Below are 25,328 nucleotides of genomic sequence, written 5' to 3'. Positions count from 1 at the left end.
TCCCAACATAACCATACTTGTGATGAAATAAATGTAGATGTAATGCAGATGTGATAAATGTACCAGAAGTAGGGCGAAGGTCCACAGCTGCTGCCCCAGTTTGATGTGTGTTATTTTATGCCCCGCCGTGTGGCTTCCTGGCTTCACCGAGCCTTGTGTCCTGGGCATCTTTCTTTGTCCCCTGAGAAGTGGGTGTCTGGGTGTCTCCCAGCCTTTCCTGACCACAAACAGGGCTCAGTGAACGACTGTGCCTGGGGCTGAGGTCTGAGGATGGACTCAGAAGGCGAGCTGCTCAGCCGGCCCTTCCCTGCCGGCTTTGGACAGCGACCCCTCTGGCTCTTACAAATGATACATACATAGTCTCCTTGCTGCAGGCTGCTCACCTGGAAGTGGGTGCTGACTCCTTCTGGCCAGATGGTGCACGCCCCACTGGGAGCCCTGTGGTTCATCCAGATCTGAGAGTGGTTCCTTCCGGTGGCGGATAAGGGCCAGGAGGGGTCAGGGCCTGGGAGGGGGCAGTGCTCTCGGGGGACTGGACTAGGGACCAGAGCCCCCACAGGCTGCTGTGGTAACCCAGCAGCGGACACAACCTGGCTCCCAGCAGACAGGCAGCCACCATCCCCTCAGCTCTGGACACCACCACTTCCCAGCGTGTCCAGCAGGGGCCTCACCTGCGGTGCTGGGTCAGCCTTGGCATCCCCGCTTCCTCTTCCTAGCCAGGCAGTGTTCAGGTGCTGCCCCAAGTCCGGCTGGCCCCTCCCAACACAGGACTAGAGCAGGACCTTGTCCTTGTCGGTCCTTCCCCAAGGCAGGTCCTCATGGGAACTAAGAGGCCTGCAGGGTGCAGACCTGGGCCTATGGGAGAAGACCTCAGCTTTGGAGCCTCCAGACCCCCAGCCCACCTTGGGTTAGTGAGACCCACTGGCCTGCTGGCCCCTCTTCCTGCTCTTTGGTGTTGCGCCAGGACCAGAGCAGAGAGCAGCAAGGCCCAGCCCAGGACAGGTGTCACAGGGGAAGAGCCCACCCAACCCCACCAGCTAAGCTCCCTCCACACCTGCCCGCAGACGCCCAAGCTGCACTGTGCTCACTGTGGTCTTTTCCTGGAGGTGGGAGTGCTGGGTCCCAATGAGCCTTTTGTTCAAGGCCCTGGGCTCCCCCACCCCCCAACCTGCCAGGGCGGGCACAGACCCGGGCGGGAGTGTCCGCTGAGCACACTTCCCCTTGGCGGGCACCCTCACTGGCCAGGGGCCCTGTGCCCTCTGAGGTGGAGACAGTACGTCCCCCTGAACTCAAGGCAGTGCTCCCAGCACCCTGCCACCCAACCCCTACCCAGCCCACTGTGGGCACCCCATCCCACTTACACACACTTTGCACAACAGGAGCTTCAAAAATTAGCCTTTATTTGTTTCTAAGGAACACATACACAAGCATGAGTGACAGGAAGGACAAAGTCCAGCACAAGGCGCCCAGGTCCAGCTCATGGCCGTGGTTTCACCAGACTTGGATGGACACTGACTCAGCACAACCAACTGTGGCCCAGCCGGCTGCATGGACCCGCGGTGCCAATGGACAACCAGGACCAAGTGACCACAGGCACCAGTAATGGCCGAGGCGCCAGTGCCATGTGGGGCCGGCCAACCTCGAGCCTCTGTCTGTGCCGCCCCGAGGTGGGCACACAGGAAGGGGTGGGCACCTGCTGGCACATGGGGACACTGGCGGGCACGTGCCATGGAGGGGGCCCCCAGCAGGTGCATAGGAGGCGGGTTCAATGCCCTTGGCCTGGGCAGAAGGCAGACGGAGGGGGCAGCTGGAGGGGCCATGTCCCGGCCCCCACGGCCAAGGCCGAGCTTGCCACACACTCACCCCCTCAGGACGGAGACCCTCTCTGTCCAAACCAGATTTAAGGCTAGTATTTCCTGACATTTACTTCAGTTTTTTTTAAGTTAAAATTTCCTGAGTAAAAAAATTTCAGAAATTTAAAAAAGCCCAAAACACACAATCTCTGCAAGCAGAGCAGCGCTGGTGAGCGTCCTGGGCCACTGGGCACACCCAAGCTGCTCCCTGGGGGGTCCCCCAGGGCCACCCAGGGCTGTGGGCCCTGCGCCTTCGCAGTCCTGTGGCAGAACCCATGTGCCTGCTCCTGCCGCGGGCACCCAGCTCAAAGGCACAGTGAGGGAGGGGCTGGTTGGCAGTGACCCACCACAGCCCGCTGCCCAGCGGCCGTGCGCACCTCAGCCCCTCCCCCGATGCCCATGAACCCCATGAACGGCTCCCCAGGGGGAGGGGACTGGGAAGCCTGAGCTCAGAGCAGTTAAATATTTCTTTATTTGGGTGGGTCGGGAGGGCAGGTGAGGCTGGGCACAGACCCCATGGGGGTGGCATCCAGAAGCTCCTGGGGGGCTGGCCAGCGCCCTACAGCTGGTGCAGCCCCTCGGACTTGGTGGCTCTCTTGGTCCTTCCTATTTGCTCGGCCGGGCTGAGGACGCTCTCTGCAGGCAGTACTGGGTGGCAGGCAGGGACAGGACCAGGCTGGCGGTGCGGCGCCCCATCCAATACAGGCCGTAGCCCAGCAGGCCCAGGAGGGCGACTTTCACAGCCAGCCGGGACACTCTGCCCGAGATGGATGGCGGGGGGACGCTGGGGGAGGGAGGGCGGGCTGGGTCTGGTTCGGGGAACCTGCGCCCCAGCCCCAGCCCCAGCCCCAGCCCCGCCGAGCCCCCTGCACCGTCCCCACCCACCGGCCCGGCTCAGTGCTGGGGGAGGGCGCAGAGTGGGCGGGCAGCACTCACGCCATGATCTCGTGGATGTTGAGGTCGGTAGTCCAGTTCTTCTCGATGCCGGGGACGTGGCCCATGCCCACAACGCCCACCACCACGGAGGGGACGCACTTCCTGGGCTCAGCTGTGGGGGGAGCAACCGGTCAGCACCTGCTCATCGGTGACAGGCTGCCAGGGAGCCCCCACCAGGCCGGCCGTCACCGTCAGAGGAGCGCGGCAGCTCGAGGCGCCGGGCGGCCTGCCTCAGCATGTAGGTCAGGTAGATGTCGCGCTCCGAGACGATGGTGCGGTGCAGGTCGGGGAACTCGCCAATCATCTCCGCCATCATCTGCTCCAGCAGGTCCTTCTGCTTGCAGCGCTCCACGTCATCCTTGCTGGGGGCAGAAGGGCGTGCCGCCAGCCCCTTGGGGACAGGGAGCCGGCCAAGGCTGGTGCTTTGCACCAGGGGCCGTGGCCCTGTTGTTTGGGCTGCCGTGCAGGAAGGGCTGGGAAGGTCCTGTCGGAGGCTCAGCCAAGGGCAAGAGGGCCAGGCCTCATGGCACAGCTTGGCCACGTCTGGGCCGGAACTCTGCAGACTCCTGTCATTTTGTGGTCACCCCCAGGACACCGGGCTGGGACTGCTGGCTATCAGGTAAGGGAGCCCTACCTGATTGGGTCTGACAGGAAGCACAGGCCCCAGGCTAGTTTGACCTTCTGCCAGAAGGAGAGCGCAGCGATGGCCCTCTTGAAGGTGACAGGGATGGGCCGGTCCCCCAAGTGGAACTTGCAGAAGGGCACCTTGCTGGCCTGGGACAGAGATCAGGGTTGGCAAGGGGCAGCCGCAGGCCCCAGGGTGGCCCTTGAGTCCCAAGCCCCCACGCCCTGGGCGAGCCCAGGCTCACCTCCCTGAAGGCCTCCCTGAACTCGCCGCCGGGGGCCATGCCCAGCTGCTCGGTGATGTGGGCCGACACCTTCAACAGCAGCATCTGCATCAGCCCGGACATGAGCCCGTTCTGCAGAGAGGTGGCCCAAGTCAGCCAGCAGTGAGCCAGGGCCCAAGCCGGTGTCCACGCCCCCCATGGACACTCCAGGGCCCCTCCAGGCCACTTGGAAAGCCTTCCCAGGGCAGGCCCACCAGAGGGCCACCATGGGGATGGCTGCCTGGCCTCTGCCCCGGATGCCCCTGTCCGCTCCAGCCCAGACCTGGCCCCTTCTGTCCGCCGTCAGGGCAGTGGACTTGCACTGTGTGCTCGGGTCCCACGTGTGCGAGGTGCACTGGGGCTACTGCTCTGGGCTGGTGGGTGGGCCAGACAGCACTGAGACCACTGCCACCCCAGGGCCCCGGGGCCCCCGAGTCACCCATGTCGTCCTCCTCTGTCTGACACCTGGCTATCAAGAGCCTCCCCCCTCCCCCAGGTGGCAGGGAAGGATGCGCAACAGACGGAGGCCCAGGGCAGGCTGGGCACCTCTGCACTGACGGGAAGGCCAGGTTCGCCTTGGCCCCGTGACCAGGGGCCTCAGGCTCACAGGTGGGCAGAGCAGGGAGTGTGACCCATCCATCCCCTGGGGTCAGCAGCGCAGTGGACTGGGTGGTGCCGAGCGGCTGCACGCACCTGCCTCACGGCCTGCTGCAGCTTCTCCAGGCTGATCTCCTTGGCCTCCCGCAGCAGCGTGCGCTCGTCCATCTTCAGCATGGACACGCGGTACTGGCAGAGCTCCACCACCACCACGTCGGGCTGCACCGCCCGGATGGTCTGCAAGGACAGCCATCACCCTGGGCCCCGCCCCCTGCCCGGCCCCAGGGCAGCCCCAGCATGACTCAGCGACTGTGGCAACAACTCAGTTCTTTAAGCAACTGAAAGGAGAAAGTTCCGGAACAGGCTTGCCTGTCCCGGAAGGGAGAGCGCACAGGGAGGCCCGGCTGGGGACGTGGAGCCAGAAGACTGGTGCTGGGAGGCAGGGCCTGCCTGGGCTCAGACCGGCAGGGCAGCTGTCACCTTCACAACGTCCTTCTTGCTGTCGTCACTGAAGTGGGCCGTGCCCACCACGTACACCCTGCTCCCGTCCTCGGCCACCAGCTCAGTCACCGTGCGTGGCAGGTGGGGCCGTTCTCGCCGCCTCTTCAGCTTCATCTCCAGAAGCAGGTTGAAAGCATCCACGTCAGCTGCAAGGACACGAGGCCCAGCTTGGGCGGTGCCGCACTGTGGAGCCCAGGCGCACACAGGGTGGGGGGAGGGGGACGCTGTCCAAGGGGGGTCCCTGGGGGCCTGGACCCACCGCTGTGTGCACTCGAAGCCAGTGGCCTTGCTCGCCGCCAGACCCCTCCCTTGGGGGTGTGCCCAGGACAGCTGTCCACCGGGGGGCCGGCTGCAGCTCTGCTCACCCCACTGTGCCCAGGGCCCCCCCAATGCCCCAGGGCGGCCGGGCCCGTCACCACCAACTTGGGAGCTGTCCACCCCTGCTGCCCAGCACTGAGTGTTCTTGGGGACACAAACACAGGTTCTGGGGTTCTCCGGGAAGCACCCTGGGCACCACCTCCGAAGCTCCTGGGGTCACCACGGGTTCCACGCTGGCCTGCGGAGGGAAGGGGTGGGCTTGGGTGGGGGTGCCCACCTCCCTGGGGGCTGCCTGAGCTCCAGATATCTACCTCATTTGTGTGCTGCCCGTGGACTCCTGGGCCTGGGGGTCACTCTTCCCCCAGGACTGGAAGGCTCTGCGTGATAATCATTCTAGGGGCCGCCCACCCAGGAAGGTCCCATGAAGCTCTTCCACACACAAGGGCAGCCAGAGCAACCCAGGGCCACACTGAGGGGCATCTTCTGGGCCCCCACTGAGAAGCTGACCTGGCCAGAGTCCGAGGCTGGTCAGGAAGCAGGCCCTTGTACCCTGCCGCCACCCCCCAACCCTGCCAGGCCTCTCACCTCCTGCGGTGGCTGCTCCTCCTCCTCCTCCATGGCTGCCCGGAGGCTCCGGCGGGACCAGTGGAGCCTGAGGAGATACAGCTATGCGTCCTCACCTGGAGCCCTAGCGGCCACAGGCCTGGACAATTATCTTCAAGGAGCCCAGGTGGGACTGATGCCCCTGTCCTGACGCACCAGCCACCAGAGTCCCCAGGCCGGACTCCACCACGCGCAGCAGGCCAGCCCTGCAGCCCCGGCTTGCCACCCCACCACCCGTCCAGCTGGAAGAGGGAGACGGCAGCCGGGCAGACAGGGCTCCTTTCTGACTTAGCTCGGCCCCACAGCTCCGAGAGGAGAGAAGCGAGCGGAAGACGTGCATCTGCCCGTCACCCCAGGGCTGTCCCGGGGCCTGGGGACAGAGCCCGGCTGCTGTCCACAGAGTGAGGGTGCCACGCTGCCAGCCATGTGCACACAGGTGTCGGCACAGACTCGGGAGGCGCGCGGGGTGGCCGTGCTGCTTGGAGCCCAGGCCTGTGGTCTGGCTGAAGGAGGGAGGCGCAAACACGAAGAGCCCCAGAAACCCTGACAAGGCCCTGGTGGCGCGCCAGCCCCTCATGCTGTCCCCCAGAAAGAGGCCCAGCACTCAGGAAACGTGGGCGGGACAAAGGAGACAGGCCCAGACCATGGGTGGCCACGGACGGCGGGCCATCGACGCTCCTGTGCCGGGGATGTGGCGCCGTGGATGTGGCGCCGTGGACACTGGCCCTTCCACGGGGACTCTGGTGTGAGGGCTGCGGGGCGTGCATCTGGCCATGTGGCTGTCACATTGCCGCACCACCCAAAGGCTGGGGAGAGCCCCCCCAGCGCCTAATGGAGCGGGGGCCCTGCCGCCCCAGGACAGGCAGCCAGGACACAGACACAGGGAAGGCTCGTGGAGAATGCCAAATAGAAGTGAGAGCCCCCTTCGGAAACTGGGCAGGTGACTGGACGGCCGCAGAAGGGGCTGTTCTCGTCCGGCTTCAGTTGTGCAGTACCGAGGTTTGGTCCAGAGCCTGTCAGACGTGGCCTTCCGAACTGACCTCTGGGACAGGCTTCCATAGCTGCCGCACGGAGCCCACGGGGCTGCCGCAGGGCCCAGGGCTCACTGCAGGCGCGCCGCTGCTGAGCTTCCCAAAGCTTTCACGGTTAAAAGGAAGAACAAGTGACAGAACAAGCTCGACGCCACATTGGGCTCTGTGCCTGGCCCCACTGCGGCCCGGCACCCTGGGGCCCCTTGGAGCTTCCGTTTTGCCTCCTGCAGTGGGAGGAACAGCAAGGGGAGCTGTCCGGGCCCAGTCTGGCTCGGCCTCCTGCCGGGTGTCCCTCTGGCAGGAGCACCTGGGGCACCTGGCCAAGGGCAGTGGCTCACCTGGGCCGCACCCCTCCCAGCGCCTCCACCCAGCTTCACAGGGCAAAGCTCTCCCTTTGTGCAGGCACCAGCTGGAACAGAGACAGGAAGCTGGGCCTGCGCTGCAGGGGTGGGGGGGTGGGGGCCCAGAGACCACAGCCAGACCTTCCCACCCGGGCTCCTGGACCAGCCGAAGGTGCAGGGGGGCAGGATCGCCCTCACCCTGCTCTGTGCGGGCAAGCAGCACTTCTGATTCCGAGCAGCACAAGGCTGCCGAGGATGAAAACCAGTTCAGAGACACACTGCCGACAGCCACCAGACAGGCGGCCACTGTGCTGCCTCAGCCTTCTCTCCCCCACCTTTGGTGGCCATGTGGCTGGGCCTGTGGCCTCACCCACCCTGGGCCAGGCCCACCCTCAGAAGCCCGTGGGGGCCAGGCAGGCAAGCCCATCTGGCTGCAGCCAGACCTCGAGCCCCGTGATGGCCAGGCCACCCAACTGCAGCACCAGGACCTGGGTCCCCTTAGGTACCCTGTAGCTGCTCCCCAGAGGCAGTGTCAGGCAGGAAGGCCACCGAGGCCCCTTCAGCACCAAGTCCGATGCTGAGAAGCGTCTCTCTCTGACGTTGGCATGCCCGCACATCACCTTCTAACCCTCCGTACGGTCCCCTCACCCCTGACAGGCCCTGGTGATGTCCACGCAGGATGTGACTCAGGTGGGGTAGTACTCCCACCCCTCAGCTCCCTACTGTGCATTTCCGAACCTGTATGGCTGGGCCCCCAGCCTGTCCCAGCTGCCTGAAGGGAGCAGAGGGCCCAGCCTCCACCTCTTGCACCAGCCGCTGGGTCCTTCCCCGTTTCTTGCTGTAAAACCTCTGGGCTGAGGAGTCTCAGGAGTTCCTCTCCCCACTGTGCGCTGCAGTGACCAGCATACCCTGGACGACACCCACAAGGAGGCATCAAGGTGCCCCCTCCTAGATCCAGGCTCCAGAGCCCAGCCCTCACCCGCAGCAGAGCTCCAGGCAGCCAGTGGAGCCCGGCACAGTGGGAGGACGCCTCCGCCACACCTGGTCTTCGCTCCCGTCCACGGAGCGTGGCCAGGGTGGGCAGGTGCTGGGCACAACTGTCAGAAGGGGCCCCCTGAGCAAGGCCGCTGGCAGCCAGTCTGTCTGGCAGAGGCTGGCTGGTTTGCCACCTGCCAGCACCATGCTGCAGGCGACGGCCACAGGGCCAGCCAGGACTCAGAGCAGCTCCCAGCGCTGTGTGGCCCTGGGCAGGGCAGGACGCTTGTGCTCGCTGGGGCTCAGCTCCTGCCTCCAGGGCGCTTCAAGCAGCCACCCAGCCATCCTGCCTGTCCACACACAGTGGGGCCTCCCCAGGCTGCAGGGGCCAGTCAGATGCCACGTTGGCCCACGAACTTGGGACCCCTCTGGGTGCCCCTCTGCTGGGGCGAACCCTGCGGGCATGGACAATACCAAAACAGCTGCTCTCTGGCTGCTGCTTGTCGCAGAAGGCCATCCGGAGCCTAGTCCTGGAAGTTATAACCCCACAGATGACAGCAGTGGGATTGCCCATGTGCTTCTGGGAGAACAAGCTCCAACTCCGAGGGCATTCCCTACAGCCCGAGAGGACCTGTCTTGGCAAGTTCACCATTGACTCAAACAGCAGGAGGAGCCCCATTTCCCTCAGGGCCCACCCGGGGTGCGTAGTTCTGGGACACACATCAGAGGGACACACTCAGTTGTCCTGTGTGGGACCAAATTACACGGTGACAGGACAGAGCCTGAGGACATCAGGCAGCTTGCTGTGGTACTGGCAGGTCACAGGCTCCCACCTGTCCAGCCCAGGCAGCTGTCTCCTCCCCTGAATCCCACTGTTAGGGGCTGAATTCCACCTCCCACATTCCTGTATGGAAGCCCTGACTCCCAATGTGATGGTTTCAGGAGGTGGGTTCCCTGGAAGGCGGGTGGCTCAGATGAGGTCAGGAGGGGCGCCCACGAGGGGAGGCCCCCAAGAGCCAGCCCTGTGCGGACACAGCGGGAAGCAGCCAGCTGTCTGCAGCCAGGAAGAGGGTCCTCCCCAGCCGCGAAAGCACCTGGCACCTGGGTCTTGGCCCCAGGACAACTGAGACACCTGTGCCCTTTCCCTTACCCCAAAACCACCTTCCAGATGCCAGCCTGGCTTCCCAGTGCCACCCAAGGGCTGACCAGTGCTGAATGCAGTTTCCAGAAAAACTTATCTCCCAATCAACTCTCTGGGCCGGCTCAGAAAGCCAAGGGTCCCAGACTGGACACACCAGCAGAAGCGCTGACTGGCTGGGAGACAGCAGGGTGTGGCCCAAGGCCCTACCCTCTGCACCCACCCTCCCCCACTTCTGGAGTCTGGGTCACTGGAAAAGCCCGGGGCCTGGTGGGTCCTGCTTCAGGGAGGTGTGGCAAACTTTGGGATTGCTGAGCAGGACACATGCCAACTACAGCCAAGCTGGAGGCCTAAATGACTCCTTGTCCAGCACACCTGGCTGACCCTCCTAGAACCTGCCTAGGGCTGGTGCCCACACTGACCACCACTGCCAGGCACTAGGCAGCCCGGCCCAGCCCTCCAGGAGCAGTTTTGCCCAGCAGCCTCAGACACGCAGCACTGCGCGGCCGTCGTGCCAAGGCTGACGGGGGACCCCAGGGTCAGGGCTCCATGCCAGTCACATTCGCAAGGGGGGCAGCAGCCGCAAAAGCCATACGGAGCCCCACAGAGCCCAGCACCCACGAGCGCAGTGAGCCTGGGGCCTATCTCTCCGGGAGGATCCCCCCGGACCAACCCAGTCCCTAAAGAGCTTGTCCTGACCCCTTAAGTCAGCCGAGGGCTTCCCCGCGAGATCCTAGAGGCTGTGACGTGCGTTTGCCCCGGCAGCCCCGACTCCCTCTCTTGGGCCCTTTTCCACCAAAACGCAGACGCGAACTTTGTGGCACGTAAGTTACATCTCGACAAGGCTGCTCCCCAGAAACGAGGCGAGCCCAGACGATCACCGGGTCCTCGGGCTCCCCCGCCATATGGCAGCACCACTTCGCTCCGCCGGCGCTCGAGGCCGCCGCCGGGACGGGCCGGGTCCCCGCGAGACACCGTCCCCGCCGCGCGAGGACCCCGCCCCCTCCCCGGCTGCGCCTCCCGGGCCCCGGCGACCCCCGCCGTCGCGCCCGCCCCACCTCCGCCCCAGGCCCGCGCGGCGTACCGAGGCGGGCGGCGCTCCTCAGCCGGCCTCCATGCGGCTCGTCGCCCCACCGGACGGGGCGGGCCAGGGCCGCGGGGCGGGGCGGCCGGACTCGCCAGCGGCCCGGCCCGGAGCGCGCGGCAAGCCGGGAAGCGCAGTTCCGTGCGCCGCCTGCTCGCCCGTAGGTGATGTACTTACGGACTACATTTCCCAGAGGGCTGCGCGTGAGCGCCCGAAGACTACAATTCCCAGAGGGCCGTGCGAGAGAAAGCGCCGCTCAGCCCCGGAGACTCCGGTCCACGGACGCAGGCGGGCGCTTTGGTGTCACAACTTCGAGTCCCAGGCCCGCCGCCCGAGCCGGAAGGCCTTGCGAAGCGCCGTTAAGTTCTCTGACGGCAGCTCCCAGTCTGTAAAATGGGGATGATGTTCGTACGGCGTCCACAGGGTGGCTTTGCGTCCAGTGGGGCAGAACGGGACGACCCCGTGTGGGATGCGAGGAGCAGAGAGCTCGGGCTCTGCAGGGCGCCCACGTGGGCGGCACCAGCCCTCGGGACGCGCGGCCGGCTGCTCGGGGAGGGGCAGCAAGACTGCACCCCGGCCTTCCCTTGGCGCCGCGGCTGGGGTTCCAGGACCCCAACCCTCGGAGGGACGTCAGGACGGCCGGACCCGGCGGGCTGCAGCCCTCGGTCCGCTGCCAGCGCAGGGTCCCTGGTTCTCTCCCCACAGGGCGCGAGCTGGCGTGGCTACCCCATAACGCTGGACCCTTGTCCCCTTTGGGCCGAACGGGTAGCGTCCAGCGGTCTCGGGGCGCGGACGCGAGAGGGCGAGGGGAACGCCCGGTGGCCCGGCCACTTGCTCGGGAGTCCCTAGGCCGCCTGCCCGAGTGGGCCGTCCCAGGCACAGGCACCCGGCGCCTTGCGGGTGGTGGGCATACTGATACCTTCCTGCCGGCCTCGCGCTCCAGCCAGTTCCCCTGAAGCTCGTGCCCACCGCAAGGACACTGCCCACGGCCCAGGCGCCTTCTGATTCGTGTTTGCGCCAGTCGTGGGCCAGGACTCCGGGCACTGCACAAAGCCGCTGTGTCCTGCGGTGGCGCTGGCCAGTGGCAGGGGCTCCCTGTAGAAAAGGAGGGAGAGGGGCTCTAGGACGATTGTTCCATCAGGCTGTCTTCTTCTCAGCCTGGAGCTGGAAGATCACCTGCCCGGCCTGGGAGGGAGGGGATAGTCCAACCAACCAGCAGTCAGGGCTGGGGGCTGGATTTCCCTTCTGGTTCCAGGAAGACAGCCCCAGGTACCTCGGAGGGGTCACAGGTTCCTGCGCCTGAGTCTGTGGGTGGTTCCCTGTGCTCTGGCTGAAGGGGAACATAATCTCTCCAGGCCAGCAGGCAGGGCTGTCTGTCAGGCTGCCACTGCCTCCCCAGTCCCGCTTCCTGGTCCCTGAGGGGCCTGGCTGCCCTCAGGGTAGTCTCTGCTCTCCTGGGCCACAGGCCTCTGGTCCCTGCCTTCTGTCTGGTTCTCGTCACTAGTGCAGATCACTTCTGCCCTCCTACGCTGGCTGCCTCTGCACAGGAGAGGAGCGGCGTTTCGCAGGGCTGTGCCCTGGTCCCCTCTGGGGCACTCACCCATGCTGGGCCTGGCTGTGGGAGGGGCTGCATGGCTTTCCCCAAGCCTCCCCTCTTCTGAGAGAGGGACAGCGGCCCCCTACTCACCCTGCCACAGGCCAGGAGGAGTGAGCAGGAGGGCATCAAGGGACACTGGAGCCCACAGACACCCACCTTCCTGCACTGGTGAGGCAAGGCAGCACCCCGCCCCCCCCTCCTGCGCAGTGAAATCTTTGCTCCTGTGGTGCACTGACCCGCAAGGCCAGCTTACACCAAGGGCATTGCATTTCCTTGAAGGGGCTAGCCTCTCCTGGGGAGCCCCTGTGCCTGGAGCCCCAGCATTGTTCACACAGCCGGCCCTCAGCCTGCTCCTGTGCCCACTGTCCCTGCTTCCTCTGCCTCCTGACCCACCCTGGCCTCCCATGTGGCCCCCCTCTTGGGGACGGTGCGTGTCTCCTGCTCTGTGGCCTCATCCACCCGATAGGTGCAGCCCCTGCAGGATCCATCATCCAACTCCTGGGTCGGCCTGCCCACTCAGGGCTGCAGGGGGCAGGTGTCCAGGGGCTTCTCGGGGAGGCAGGCAGGCCTGTGCGGGCAGCGCCCTCTGCAAAGCCCTCCCTGTACCCGTCTGCTCTCACCCCTGTGGGTCTCTGGCCCCGCTGCCCCAGTGACTGCCTGCTCGGAATGTCCACTCAGATCCTGAGGGTCACCTGCCATGGCCTGCAGGGTGTATGGCTCCACGATACACCCACAGGACCAGCTTTATGCCCACCCAAGTCGTGGGCCTGGTGATGAAGACCCCTGTCCTGGGTCCCTCTGACGTCAGTAGCACCTCCACACCACATTGAGGTGCCTCCGCTGGGAAGCCTGTTCGGCCAAGTGCACCTGATATTCCTGTCCCCACACATTTTACAGAGGGGATCGCTTCCTGGGGACACGTGTCTTGTCTTTGCTGAGCCTTCGAGCCCCGGAGGACTCGCCTGATGCCCAAGGCCCAGGGTGCATGCGTCAGCCAGAGGCTGACGTGTCAAGCATGAGCGACAACCATTCGTGTCTACCTTGCCGTGGGCGAGCAGCAGCCCCAAGGGCGTCCTGGAGGGCAGAGGGGAGCCTCCCACGGCCTGTGACAGGTCAGGGGTGGGCGTGTAGTTGGGAGGAGGTGTCTGGACACAGGAGACCTGGGCCAGAGCACAGCCCCCTGCAGGACGGACCACGTAGGACGCAGGCGGTATCAGAATAGCGTTTATTGATGTGCTCGGTGCTCCCTGGCCAGTGCTGTCCCATTGTCGCCGTGGCTGAGGTAATAGGGACAGGCCTGCCCCGCCGGCCCTGGGCTCCCATGGGGAACGCTGTGGGCCCTGGGTCGGGGGCGTGGCCCGGGTGGGGGCGTGGTTATTGCGTTAGACTGCTCTCCTCGCTCACACGCCAGCGCCCACACCTGGTCTCACACGTGCTCGCTCCCCTGGGGCTGCTCACACACCCGCTGACACGCTGGTGCCCACTTGCACACTCACACATGTCCACTTGCACACAGGCGCCCTCCCCATGCCACACTTGCTCTCATACACACACACACACACACACACACACACACCTTTTGTGTTAAATGCACCCTAAGTCCCCTGACAATAAAGATGCTTGCTAGTTACAGTAACCATAGTGAAGGACAGGTAGTTGGGGTACACGGAGAAAGTGCATGTTGACCTCTGGCTCAGGGCTATAGGTCCCTGCCAGGGTCAGCCCTGAGCACGGCCCCTTGGGGGTGCCCAGGCCTGTGGTGCCAGTATCCCCAGCTTCCTTCCACACCTGGGACCCCAGCTGTTCCCCCACCAGACCGTTCCCTCCTGGCCGGCATCTGGGGCCCAAGACAAAACTGACTAAAAAAATAAACTCTTCATCACACAGCCGAGCGCCTGACGCAGGGGAGGGGGTGGCTCCACGGGGTCACGGCCAGCCCCTGGCCCAGCCAGCACCCCGACAGTGCCATGGGGGGCGGGAGGGATAGGTGCGGAGCCCCGAGGCATGCGGATGGGAGGCCGGGGTGGGCAGCGCTGGGCGAAAAAGAGGCCGTGTCCACATGGGGCTGGGGTCAGCAGTGCGTCCCGGTCATGCAGAGGGGCCTGCGGGGGCCCGGGCAGCCCTGTCCTCTCAGAACTCCACTGTACTCACTACTGTCCTTGGCTCGTCGAAGGTGGCGATGAGGATCTGCTGGGGCGGGGGGATGGTGATGAGGTTGCCCACCTCCGGGGAGGCTCGAGGGGCCCCGTCCTCCTCCTCCCGGGCCTCATACAGCGTGCTGATGTGCAACAGTGGGTGGGTGGCGTTGCGGCTCAGGATGGTGAGGGGGTCGGCCTTGCCCAGGCCGGCTGGTGACAGCGGGGCTGTGGCAGGGACTGAGGGGGGCGAGCAGACGTGAAAGGGGCCCCCAGCGGGAAGTGTGGTCCGGGCAGGCTCTGCTGGATACAGGATTTCCTTCTCAGGGAGCGGAGCGTCTGCCAAAGCCAAGGACACAGGCGCATCACAGCCCTGCAGGCCCATCTGTCCACCCCGGCTGCCCCCTCCTGGGCCCCAGTGAGGGCCAGCTCAGGCTGGTGGCTCTGAAGCATCCTGGGAGAGATGGATCGTCCCTCTCAGCCTCATTAGCCAGGCAGGGGCTCCACCAGACCCTCTGCACCAGACTTCCAGCACCTTTTCAAGGGCCGGGGCAACCTTCCTGCCATGTCCCCTCCAGCCCTTGGGGCCAGGCCTTGACCTGTCCGCCTCACCCAGGGCTCTAGGTCCTGCCGGAACTCAGCCCCGCTGCTTCCCGCCGCCCCCCGGCCCCGCAGGCTGACTCCTTAACCTCATTCACACAGTTCCCAGGTGCACAGTCTGGGGAGGGCAGTGGGCGGTGCCCCGTGTCCTGGAACCTCCGCAGGGCCCACCCCTCCTCGGCTAGGCTCGCTGCCTACCTTTGGTGGGTGCTGCCGGCAGGCCCAGCCCGCGCTCCTCTGCCTGGGACAGGAAGCCCCCTTCCTGGCTACGGGAGGCGGGCAGGGCGGCGGGAACGGCCTCGGGCTTGGCCTTCTTGGAACCCAGGATGTAAGGGTGCACGTCCAGGGAGAAGTGGCGTGCGTGCTTCTTGTCTGTGGCGGGGCCTGTGTCGCCCCCGCCTTTGTCGTGGGGAGCCCCGCGCGCACCCGCGTCCAGCAGCGGCGCGACGAGCGTGTCGGTGGTGGTCTTGCGGCGCACGGGCTTGGGCTTGTCTGCCTTGCTGTTCTCCACGCGCATGATGGCCAGCTGCTCCTTGAAGGGCTGGGGCAGCGGGTTGCTGGTGGGGATCCACTTCATCTTCTTGCGGGGCCGCTTGACCACGGGCGGCTCGGCGGCGCCGTCGGGCTCCGCGGGGTCAGCGCTGGGGTCCAGGGTCTGGACGCCAGCGCTGCGCACGGTGGGCGTGGCGTCGTGGTTGGACTGCGCCAGCGCCGCCAGCAGCTGCCGCACCACGTTGTCGTACATGAGGTCGCTCTCGTTGGTGATGAAGTCCAGCCGGTTAAGCGACTTGATGTGGTCACGGTTCTCGTTGCAGAACATGGCCAGAATGTTGATGTCACAGAACTGGGAGCCGCGCCACTGCCTGCGCGTCTTGATGCCCACCTTGTGCAGCTTGTCGAAGATGAAGTTGCTCTTGCGGAAGATGAAGAGGTGGATGAGGTTGACGAGGATGATGAGGTTCATGGAGCACAGCAGCACGATGTCCACGCCCGCCACGATGCGCTGCAGCTGCACGGACGGCAGCTTGCAGCTCACGCGCACCGCCCAGCCCCCGCCACCCGCAGGCCCGTCCGGGGATGCGCCCAGCGCGCAGGTGAACTCGTTCTGCTTCTGGGTGGCGTAGTAGGTACACAGGTAGGAGATGGGCGCCACGCTGAGCAGCAGGATGAGCAGGTGCCGCGCCAGGTACAGCTTGGCGAGGAAGTTGCTGCGTCCGCGGCGCTCCAAGTACTTCTCGAACAGATTCTGCTCCGGGCTCTTCTCCTTCTCCGCGTTCTCGATGATCTCGCGCCTCTCGCGCTCCGTAATGCCGGGCCCCTTGGACTGGATCTGCTTCTCAATCTTGGGGGCGCGGCCCTCGGCCGCCCGGTGGTAGCAGTTGTCGATCTCCTGCAGCAAGAAGTTGAGCTCGGAGGTGAGGCGGGTGGAGGCCAGGAACTCCCAGCCCAGCGCGGGCACGTACATGATGGCCGCGAAGGCCAGCAGCGAGTAGGGCAGCAGCTTGTGCTCAAACAGCGACGGCCACAGGCTGGCATCCACGCCGGGCAGCGCGTCCCGCAGCTCCGTCCAGCAGTAGCCGCGGGCGTACAGCGCCTGGTCGCGGGTGAAGTTGTGCGGGGTGTAGCAGTAAATGGGCTCCTCTGGGGGCAGAGAGTAAATGCGAGCTGGGGCGCCAGACCCCGCCCCCACCGCTCCCCCCTGGCACCGGCCCACAGGGTGACCCCCCAGGGCTGGCGGCTTCCCCTCCCCCATGTCCCAGCTGTGGGGGAGGTCGCACCCTGGGCAACCCCTACATTCAGCAGCGGGCTGCCCCACAGGTGAGGGATACAGCTGCGCCCCTGCACCTGCAGGACCAATCTGCTGTAAGGTGTTTGCGTGTACAGAGGGGAAACCGAGTCCCAGGAAAAGTAGGACAGGCCATACTCCTTGGCCAGAGTCCCTCTTCCAGTGGCACAGTTGGACCAGCTACCCGCCTTGCACTGCCCCAGGTGCCCGACAGGGGACACCATGGCCCACGGGCCCCTGGAGCCCCAGTTGTCCCTGGAAACCCCACTGCTGCTCGCCCAGGGCGAAGGGCAGCACCCTGCGAAGTCCTGCCGGAGGGGAGCCGGGCGCTGGAGGTGCAGCTTCAGGGAGGAGCCACACTGCACCTGCGTCTGAGCCCACACCCGCACCCCATGTTCTGAATGCTCCCGTCCCCCAGGCCCCTCCAAGTCGGGGTCCCAGCCTGCACATGCCCTGGCGCCCTTCCCCAGGGGACGCTGACTTGCTCCATGCTACCTTGGGGCACCCTGCCAGCTCCTGCCCCGTCCGGCACCTGGCTCTGTGGAGGCTGCTCTTTGGGCCAACAGGACCCCACCCAGCCACCCCAGGCCTGGCTCATGGCTCCCACCTCTGCCTCTCAGCCCCCTCACCCTAGGGGAGGTCCAGACCCTTCCCGGACCCCACAGCCCTGCACGGGGTGCTGCAGCTGCTCCCCGGAAGCTGTGGCTAGGTTGTTTACAGACGCCGCAGCTGGGTCAGGTTTGGGCTCTTGCTGGGGCAAGGGGCCGGGATTATTGGGTGGCCCTGTGTGGTCACGGGGGACCTTGTGAGCGGGAGCTTGAGCCTGGGAGGCGTAAGGAAGGAGACAGAGGCTGGCAAGGACCGGAAGCCCAGGGGCATGGGAGCCTCTGGGAGCTGGGAAAGGCCAAGCAGATTCTCCTGGGAGCCTCCAGAAGGAAGGGGCCTTGCTGACCCCCGGGTCTCCGCCCCACACGACTCGTTTCTGACTCCTGAGCTGTGGGACCTGAAGGTGGTTTGTGTTACTGTCCACCTCTAAGCTGTGCCTGTGGTGGTGGCTGGCCACCCCACCAAGACCCCCCTCGAGTCTCCCTCAGGGGCCCAAACGGGCATGCTCCCAGGGTGCGGGGCCATACAGGAGGGCGAGGGAGACCCTCAGAACTGGCACGGGCGGGGGGCTCCCTTCTCACACGCCCACTCTGGAGCTCCGGGTCCTCGGAGGCAAACACTTGCCTCCTGTACTTTCAGAAGAGGGAAGCAGATGGCTGAGCTGGGACAATGGCCTTGGGGACGCAGCCTACCTGCAGTTGGAGAGGTGCCCTGGGTTATGCTGGGTCCTGCTTATTTGGCTGTTTCAGGAGATGCTGGTTGCCTGCCCCAGGCTGCATAACGTCCAAGGACCCAGACAACCCTTCAACTCCGGCCCTCCCCCAGGCAGTCACACACCCGTTTGACCCTCCGCCCACTGATGAGCGGTCCCTGCAGTGGGGGTCACAGCAGCCCTGGCCAACAGCAGTGGGGGTCTTCTGCTGTCTGCCCCCCTCTGGGGATGCAAGGCCCTGGTGTTCTGGGAAGTTCGTGGCTAGGCGGCCAGCAGTGTCTGGTGGCCCCTCACCAACCCCGTATGGTGCCGGTGCCTGTACCTCACATGTCCCTGGTGAGCAAGCCGGGGCGCAGAGAGGTCGACCTTCCTGCTTTGGGGCACCCATCCGGTGGGTTTGGTGGGGTGACCACCAGAGCCCTGACTCAGGCTGGCCTCCCGGGGGGTGGCCCGTGGGTCTTTTGGGCAGCAGAAGGCCCTAGGCCGTGGGCTCAGAAGCTCACAGACAGATGCTAGCCAGTGCTGTGGGGACGGGGTCCCGGGGAGAGTTCCTGTGGTGGGGGGAATAGAGCCAAGCCCCCCCCCCCCCCCCCCGTCCCAGGAGCCAGTGCTTCTGACCTCACCGCCCTCGTGTTCCGGCACTGTGTGTTGTCGGCAGGGCAGCCCCTGGAAGCTCACCGTGTGGACGTGCGGTTCCCACCTGCAAGGCCCCCTTTCCCTGCACCCCTCTTGTCCTTGTGTCTGGGGAAGGGACCGTGGGACGCTTCTGAGGTCTGCGTGAGGCACCTGAGACCCACAAGTGCCAGGCAGGTAGGCCCTGATGTAGCCACTGTCCTTCCCTGGACCCCAATCCAGGTGAGCGAGAGAAGCAGCTAATGTTCCCCCAAACCATGGGGGCAGCAAGGACGAGAGTGGCACAGCGACTCAGAAAGGGCTTGAGGAACCACTGCCAACGCCCGTTTGTTCTGTGACCTGGGTCCCACAGGCCAGGTGTGGTCCAAGGGGGGTGTGCCAGCACTCATCTGCCACTGCTCTGGAAGCAGCGGGTCCCCTCCCCACACCAGCCGCAGGCCCAGGTGGGCGCCGAGGGGCAGGCCTGGCCGGACCAGAGGGGGACTCACAGCCCGGTCCCAGGAGGTTACCTGAGGGTGACTGAGTCCTGAGCCTGCCCCTCTGTGTGCATCCAGGGTAGGGAGAATCGCATCCCCCCCAAGGAGTTCAAGTCCCAACCCCCGGTGTTTGTGAACGTGACCTCGTTTGGAGTAGGATTTCTGGGGATGTAACGGAGACAGGGGCATCCTGGAGTGGACCCGATCTGCAACTGATGAGCTCACGAGTTGCGGGAAGTTTGGATGCAGGCACAGGGAGCAGGTGCCCAGGAGAAAGACAGAAACCGGGAGACGCAGCCTCAGGGAAGCCGAGCACGGCAGGGCTGTGGGAGCTGGCAGGGCGGGAGGGGCCCTGCCCTGCAGCCCCTGGGAACTGGGTCCCTGTCCCAACTGAGAGTGAAGTTCTGCCGGTTTGAGTACCAGGTTTGTGGTAATCTGTTCAGGAGCCCCAGAACCAAACACAGACGCGCCCACCCCGTGTGACACTGTGCGGGGGCGGCACCCACCCCTGACTGGGCCGCACCATCACCTGTGCACATGGCCCGGCCCTGAGTGTGTGGGCGCTGGTGCCCACCCCCCAGCCTGGGGTGGGACTAAGCAGCCTGGACAATGTCCGCCCTCAGGTAGGGTTTCCCCAGCCCACAGGAATCCCTAGAAGGCGAGACCTTTGGGAGGGAACGGATGCAGGGTGCAAGAACGTTGCCAATGTCATTCAGGGGGCAGAGCCGCATGCCCCTCCTCCCTCCTCCAGGAGCCCGGGGTGCCCCACATGGCTCCAGTGGCCCTCAAACATGGCGGATGGACTGGGGAGGGGCCCCATCAGACATTTGGACCCTGAGACCCCTCGCCAGCTCCACTCTGGGGGGAACATTTCCAGTGTTCAGCCGCCAACCTGGGGCAGGGGGCGGCCTCACCCTGTGGCTAACCAGAGCCAGCCAGCTTCTCGGGGACCTCCGTGCACTCAGGCCCCGCGCCCAGCAGCCGGCTCTGCTACCCTCATCCATCACCTGGAACGTCGTTTTCTGGTCCTCACCTGGTCCCTCCTCCTTCCCTCAGACCCTGCCCACTCCCTCTCGCGGTCTTCCCTTCCCACGCCAGACTCCGGTCTCATCTATGCCTGGACAGCCAGGTCCAGGGCGGGGTGCACCCTGAGCTCCGGGTGAGCAAATGGAAGGTAAAAACAAAACATGGAGCGGAGGCGCTGGGGGGCAGCCCGAGCGGCTGGCGTCACAAACACGGATGGGTGGCGGTGAGGACCTGCTGGGAGAGCCCCGGGCGCAGCCATCACTGCTCGGCCCAGGCGGGGTGGGTCCGCGAGGGGGGCCGGACACCTGCGGACGCGCCCCTTCCGCCCGCGCGCCCCTCCCTGTGGCCTCACCTGCGAAGTTCTTGGTGAAGACCAGGGTGACCAGCAGGATGGGGACGAGGACGGTGCCGATGGTGACCACGCGGTCGAACGGCAGCTCAAGCTTGAGTTGCAGCAGCAGCGCGGCCAGCGCGCCCGCCTTGTCGTCCTGCGCGCCGGGCAAGATGAGCTCGCGCAGCTTCTCGCCGGCCAGCAGCGCCGTCGCCATGTCCGCGGGCTGCTCCAGGAGGTGGTGCATGGGGGGCGGGCGAGGGGCGGGGCGCGGGGGGCGCCGGGGGGCGCGGGGGCGCCGGGCAGGGGGAGGGGCGCCGGGGGAATCGCCGGGGCGCCGGGGGAGGGGCGCGGGGGGCGCGGGACGGACGGCGGGGTGGGGGGCGCGCCGCCGCCGCCCCCGCGGGTAGGGGTCGGGCCGCCGGGCCCCGCCGCCCCCGCTGGGCTGCAGCCCGGCCGGCCTGGCGTGTCCTCCGGCGGGGGCGGCGGTGTCCCAGGCTGGGGCCGCGGCCCCGCTCCCGCCGCGGGAGGGGGCTGTTTACCGGCGGCAACTCGCGGCCTGGCTCCGCCCCCCCACCCGCCTCCCGCCACGCAGAATGCGGCGCCGGCGATGACTTTGCAAAAAAGATTTAAATTCAATACGATGAATGAACGAGGACTGGTTCCTCCTCTCCCTCCAGACCGGGGACGGCCGGCGAAGCTGAGTCTGGGCTACTCTCCGGGGCGGGGGCGGGGGGAGGGGAGGGCTGGGGCCGGACCCGCAGCATCCCCGGCCGGTGTCGCCCAGCCCGGCGGAGACCGGGCTCCTCGTCCTGTGTCCTGCGGTGTCGCCTCTTGGCTACCCCAAGCCTGTCCGCCACTGTGGGTGCCGAGCCCCCCCAAACTCTGGGGTGCTGCGGACACGGAGAGGGGACTGGGCACCCCTTCCCCGGCTCGGGGCGTCTTTCCTCTCCGCCCCCACGGGTGCCCACCGCGCACGCCAGCGTCCCCACATCACCTGCCCGCGGGGCCGCCCGCTCTCCCGTCCTGACCTCCGGCCGTCACTCCCGCCGCGCGGCCGAGCCAGCCCCTAGGGTGGGCGCTGGGGGCCCGGTGCTTTTGGCCACGGCTCCCCGCCGCCTTCCTGCCCTTCACCCCCTCATTCCGACACCCCATGTCATCCATTCCCGCTGTCGCCCGCAGAACAATTGCGACAATACTTAGGTCTCAGCAGAGCGCAGCCGCCAGCGAGGCTCGCTGAGGTTTCGCGTTTTTTTCTGTGTTTGCTCCTGCAGGTCCCCTGGCCGCGGTGGTAGGAAATGCACGTGCCAGCTTGGTAAAAAAAAATTCGTGTGGTTGGGGTTTTAACTGAAGTCAGTAATTCACCCAACAAACACGTCTGAGCGCCGCGTTTGCAGCCCTGGGTCACTCACAGCAGGAGCGAGTAAGAGCCAAAAGGGGGCTGAGTGCAGGGGGTCGGGAGGGAGGGCGACCTGTGCCTGGCACCGGAGGGCCGGGCCTGTGCTGGTAGGTTCTTAAGGGTCCACATGCGTCTCAGGCTCCTGCGTGTTTCCCATCACGCTCGCCCCCGCTGCCACCAGTTTTCTTGCCTGAAATTACAAGGCAGTGAGGCCTCCTCCAGCTCTCAATAGCTCACAGCCCAGACCCAGCAGGCGCCCTGAGGCCCCCCGGCAACCTGGCACAGACAGCAGGAAGGCTCCAGAGAACCTGGAGTACGGTGGCTTCAGGTCTTCCTTGTTGCTTTCTAGAAGGGCCAGGCCACACTCCCTCCGTTCAGAGGGGGTTCTGTCCCCATAATGGTCCCCGCCATCCATGTGACCCATGCTCAGGTGTCTGCCATCCTGAGGGGGCGGTGTGCCCGTCTCTGCTTCCCAGAGGGTTGGGTGCCTGGCTCCGGCCCTCAGCCCCTCTCTGGATGCCTGTCTCTTTCTGGTTCTTGGACCTGACATTCTTTTGTCCATCATCTGTCCCCACCCCTCTGAGTACCCTGTCGGCCTGGTGCATCCATCGGGTCCGAGTAGAAATCCTTCATTTCTGATGTAGTCAAACCCTTTTTTAAAAATGTTTGCAGTTTTGGATTTCCATTGTGAGGCCAGGTGATGGGCATTCCAGCCTCCCTCCCAGAGAGGGGCAGGGTGGCGCCCCCCTCGTTCCTCTGATGAGGCAGCCCACGCAGGAGCACACTGCGCCAGGCCCAGCCATGGCAGACCCCACGCTGCCTCGCCCCCTGCCAGGTCACTGGGCACAGTCTGCAGGCCTCCGTGGGGACAGGGATGCCGGGCGTTCTCGGAAAGCCGGCACTAAGGACAGACGCAGCGTCTCCTAGGCCACCTCTCTAAGGGGCATGCCTTTGTGGCTCCATAATCCTGGCTTTGCTGGATTCTAAACGGACTCTAAACACGTGCATCATCCCTCTTTGCTCTTCTGCCATGACCTGGGCATTTGTCACCTGTACTTTTCCACGGATGCTCTGGAAGGGCTTGGTCACATGTAGCTGGGACGAGGCGATTGCCCTGCCCGTCTGTTAAGCAAAGAAGTGTGGTCTGTGCTGTGGGTGCCCACCCTGACCTCGGTGCCCCGCCCCTCTCTCTGCCCCATCACGGAATCAGACCAACCCCTCTGTGCAGGTCTCGCTGCCTCGGGGGTTAGGCTGCTTCCCACATACTGTTTCTGTGATGCATTGGTCAGTGGCTGTGGTAGGGGACCTCTGTTGACCTTGACGTGACCTTGGACCCGGCCCCAGCAGGTGTGGGGCTCCCCTGGGACACACTGAGTGCTCAGTGTAGGCTGGGGCTCGAGTCCATGCACTGCAGGAAGCGCCTGCAGGTGGAAGCGGCCAAACCAGACGCGGCTGTGGGGGGTGGGGGGGGGGAGGGCAGAGCTGAAGCCGGGATCCTGAATCCTGCGGCCTGGCCCCCACCACGCGGCAGCCCCCTCGAATGCTGTTCTCCCCCAGGGGCGGGGACAGGTTGAGGGCCAGAGCAGAGGCCCTCCATGACACCCTACACAGGGGCTCGGATCCTGCGGAGACCCCAGAGCCTGGCCCTGCCTCCTGTGTCCCCTCCTCAGGAGGACACATGGGGAGGGACTGAGAACAGGGTGACGCCAGCCATCCCAACGCTGTGGTGGCCCAGACTGCAAGGACATTTCCCGGGTCCGGTCTTGGGGGACGGACCCTACTGGGGGAGCAGCGTGTTTCCCATTAACATGTGGCTTTTGACTTGCGCGGGTTTTGAATGAATGGGTGGCGGGTGCAGCTGCACTTTATTCCTGTCTTCACTCGGGTGAAGGAGTTCTGTCAGCTCCCGGATCGATGAAGAGGGAGAACCGGGAAGAATGTGCTGGCACCATCGCAGCCCAGTCCCAGGGGACACCCCCACGCGGCGGGCAGCCCAGGGACCTGCCTTTCCAAGTGGGGCGCACTGCCCTGCTCCGCTCTGCATGGAGTTGGCCCTGTTGCTGGGTCAGCCAAGAAGTTCATTTGCGTTTTCGGGCAGCTCTAGTAGCGCTCAGCTGTGTTTTCCGTCCCAAACAATTGTTACATTGTAATGTGACAGCTGTATTATCAGCGTGAGTTTAAAACTTATCAAAATTGGTGGATTTTTGTGCAGCCTTTTTAATATTGAAGATGGGAGAAAATATGCAACATTTTCGGTGTATAATGCTTTATTTCAAGAAAAGTAAAAACACAAGTGAAATACACAAAGACGCATGCAGTGTAGGGAGAAGGTGCCGTGACTGATGGAGTGTCGGAAGCGGGTTGCGACATTTCTTGGTCCCGTTGACATTTGGGCCACAGAATTCCTTGCTGCAGCACCGTCTCATGCAGTGGACAACGGTCAGCAGCCCCCCGGCCCCTCCCCACTAGAAGCCAAGATGGGGAGGGAGCCGCCATACCCAAAATGTCCAAGTCAGTAGTTACTGGTGAAAGCGGAGTGTCTTTTATGTGGCCAGCCCACTGCCTGGCTGAGGACCTACACCAGCAGCCCAGACGACGTCCTGGGGACCAGAACGACCCAAGGCCCCTGTGGGCGCGCGCTTGTCTGGAGCCGCAGCCCTGGGCGTGGGCAGATGGGCGGCACCAGCCAGTCCTTGGACAGACCCCAGCTCTGCAAGATGGAAGGGGACTGCCTCTCCAAGGAGGGGCTGCTTTTCCCAGAAATGGGTCACAGAGACGCCAGGTTCGGAGACACACTGGGTGTCTCAGGAGAAGCTTCTGGAAACCGGCCAGGGGCTGGCCCAGGACCCTCACACCAGCCCTTCCCACGGTGCCTCCCATTGGAGGCCCTGGCGTGAGCCCATCCCCGTGGTGGGGCAGCTGTGGACGGCACTGGGCCCGGACCTCCTACCGCCACACCCTGAGCTGGCGCCCCTGCCCCCCTGCCCAGACTGGGTAAATGGCCAGGTGCCCCACTGGAGCCTCTTGGGAGCCCCCACACCATGGCCTTGGACAGCATCATCACGGCCAGACAGGTTGTCCCTGGGCCCTCAAGGGCCCAGCCTGTGTGAGAGGAGCCCAACCCCAGAGGGGAAGCCACATGGGGCCTGTCCTACCTGGGGACAGTGGGCAGAGACCAGGTCAGGACCCCCAGACACTGCAGCTGCGACAGGCTGGCGGTTCCCAGCCTCACTGTCCCCAGTCTCTGTCTTCTCGTGTGCCCGTAGAGGGTGCAGTCCGGTGTTCCCCCAGCCCAGGCTCGGCCCGCCTCCCGCACACACGACCTGGTGGCCACTCGCTGCCTCTACGAGGGCCAGGGCCAGGTGGGCATTTAAGACACACGGACTTAAATGTGCTGGGGTGTGTGGCCCCCAGCTGGGTGCTGTTCACGGGGGACACAGCCAATGTGTATGCATTTCCAGCCTTCCCTAGGAACGGCCCCCGAGGGTCTGCACAAGGGGCCACATCTGGGCCAGAGAGGACTGGCAGGGGCCGCCACACCGGCCAACCCAGGGGCAGGACTGAGGCCCAGGCAGGAGGGGGCGCGGGAGGCTTGCTTTATTCGTTTATTTATCCATCATCATCGTCGTCTGAGGACAATTTTTTGTTGTGTTTAGAGAGAGAGGAAGAAAGTGGGAGAGAAACATCGATGTGAGAGAGAAACATGGACTGGGTGCCTCCACACGTGCCCCGACCGGGGACTGAACCCGCCACCTTCAGGTGT

General features: G+C 65.1%; 2 protein-coding genes across 3 annotated transcripts; both read right to left on the bottom strand.

The window, feature by feature from the left end:
• Nucleotides 1-1,383: 1,383 nt before the first annotated feature.
• On the bottom strand, nucleotides 1,384-10,339 carry TRABD (TraB domain containing). 2 transcript variants are annotated; one of them, XM_053919823.1, is made up of 10 exons: nucleotides 10,265-10,339; nucleotides 5,678-5,744; nucleotides 5,252-5,330; nucleotides 4,754-4,920; nucleotides 4,370-4,510; nucleotides 3,659-3,769; nucleotides 3,424-3,563; nucleotides 2,979-3,151; nucleotides 2,790-2,901; nucleotides 1,384-2,637 (listed from the first exon to the last, which is right to left on the bottom strand). In XM_053919823.1, exons 2-10 carry the CDS (start codon nucleotides 5,708-5,710, stop codon nucleotides 2,460-2,462), a joined length of 1,134 nt encoding a protein of 377 aa, XP_053775798.1. In that variant the 5' UTR covers nucleotides 5,711-5,744; nucleotides 10,265-10,339; the 3' UTR covers nucleotides 1,384-2,459. The 2 variants fall into 2 exon arrangements, with proteins under 2 accessions (XP_053775798.1, XP_053775797.1); XM_053919822.2 differs by having other exon boundaries at nucleotides 5,198-5,330; nucleotides 10,265-10,316.
• A 2,732-nt stretch (nucleotides 10,340-13,071) lies between these two features.
• PANX2 (pannexin 2) lies at nucleotides 13,072-20,460 on the bottom strand. The gene is made up of 3 exons (XM_045186941.3): nucleotides 20,188-20,460; nucleotides 14,795-16,237; nucleotides 13,072-14,335 (listed from the first exon to the last, which is right to left on the bottom strand). The coding sequence occupies exons 1-3, from the start codon at nucleotides 20,411-20,413 to the stop codon at nucleotides 13,992-13,994; spliced, it is 2,013 nt and encodes a 670-aa protein (XP_045042876.2). The 5' UTR covers nucleotides 20,414-20,460; the 3' UTR covers nucleotides 13,072-13,991.
• Nucleotides 20,461-25,328: the final 4,868 nt, after the last annotated feature.

This window comes from Desmodus rotundus, chromosome 3 (assembly GCF_022682495.2).
Source record: "Desmodus rotundus isolate HL8 chromosome 3, HLdesRot8A.1, whole genome shotgun sequence".
Lineage (NCBI taxonomy): Eukaryota > Metazoa > Chordata > Mammalia > Chiroptera > Phyllostomidae > Desmodus > Desmodus rotundus.
Note: the sequence above shows the minus strand (reverse complement) of the source record. Positions and strands in the feature narration are given on the sequence as shown.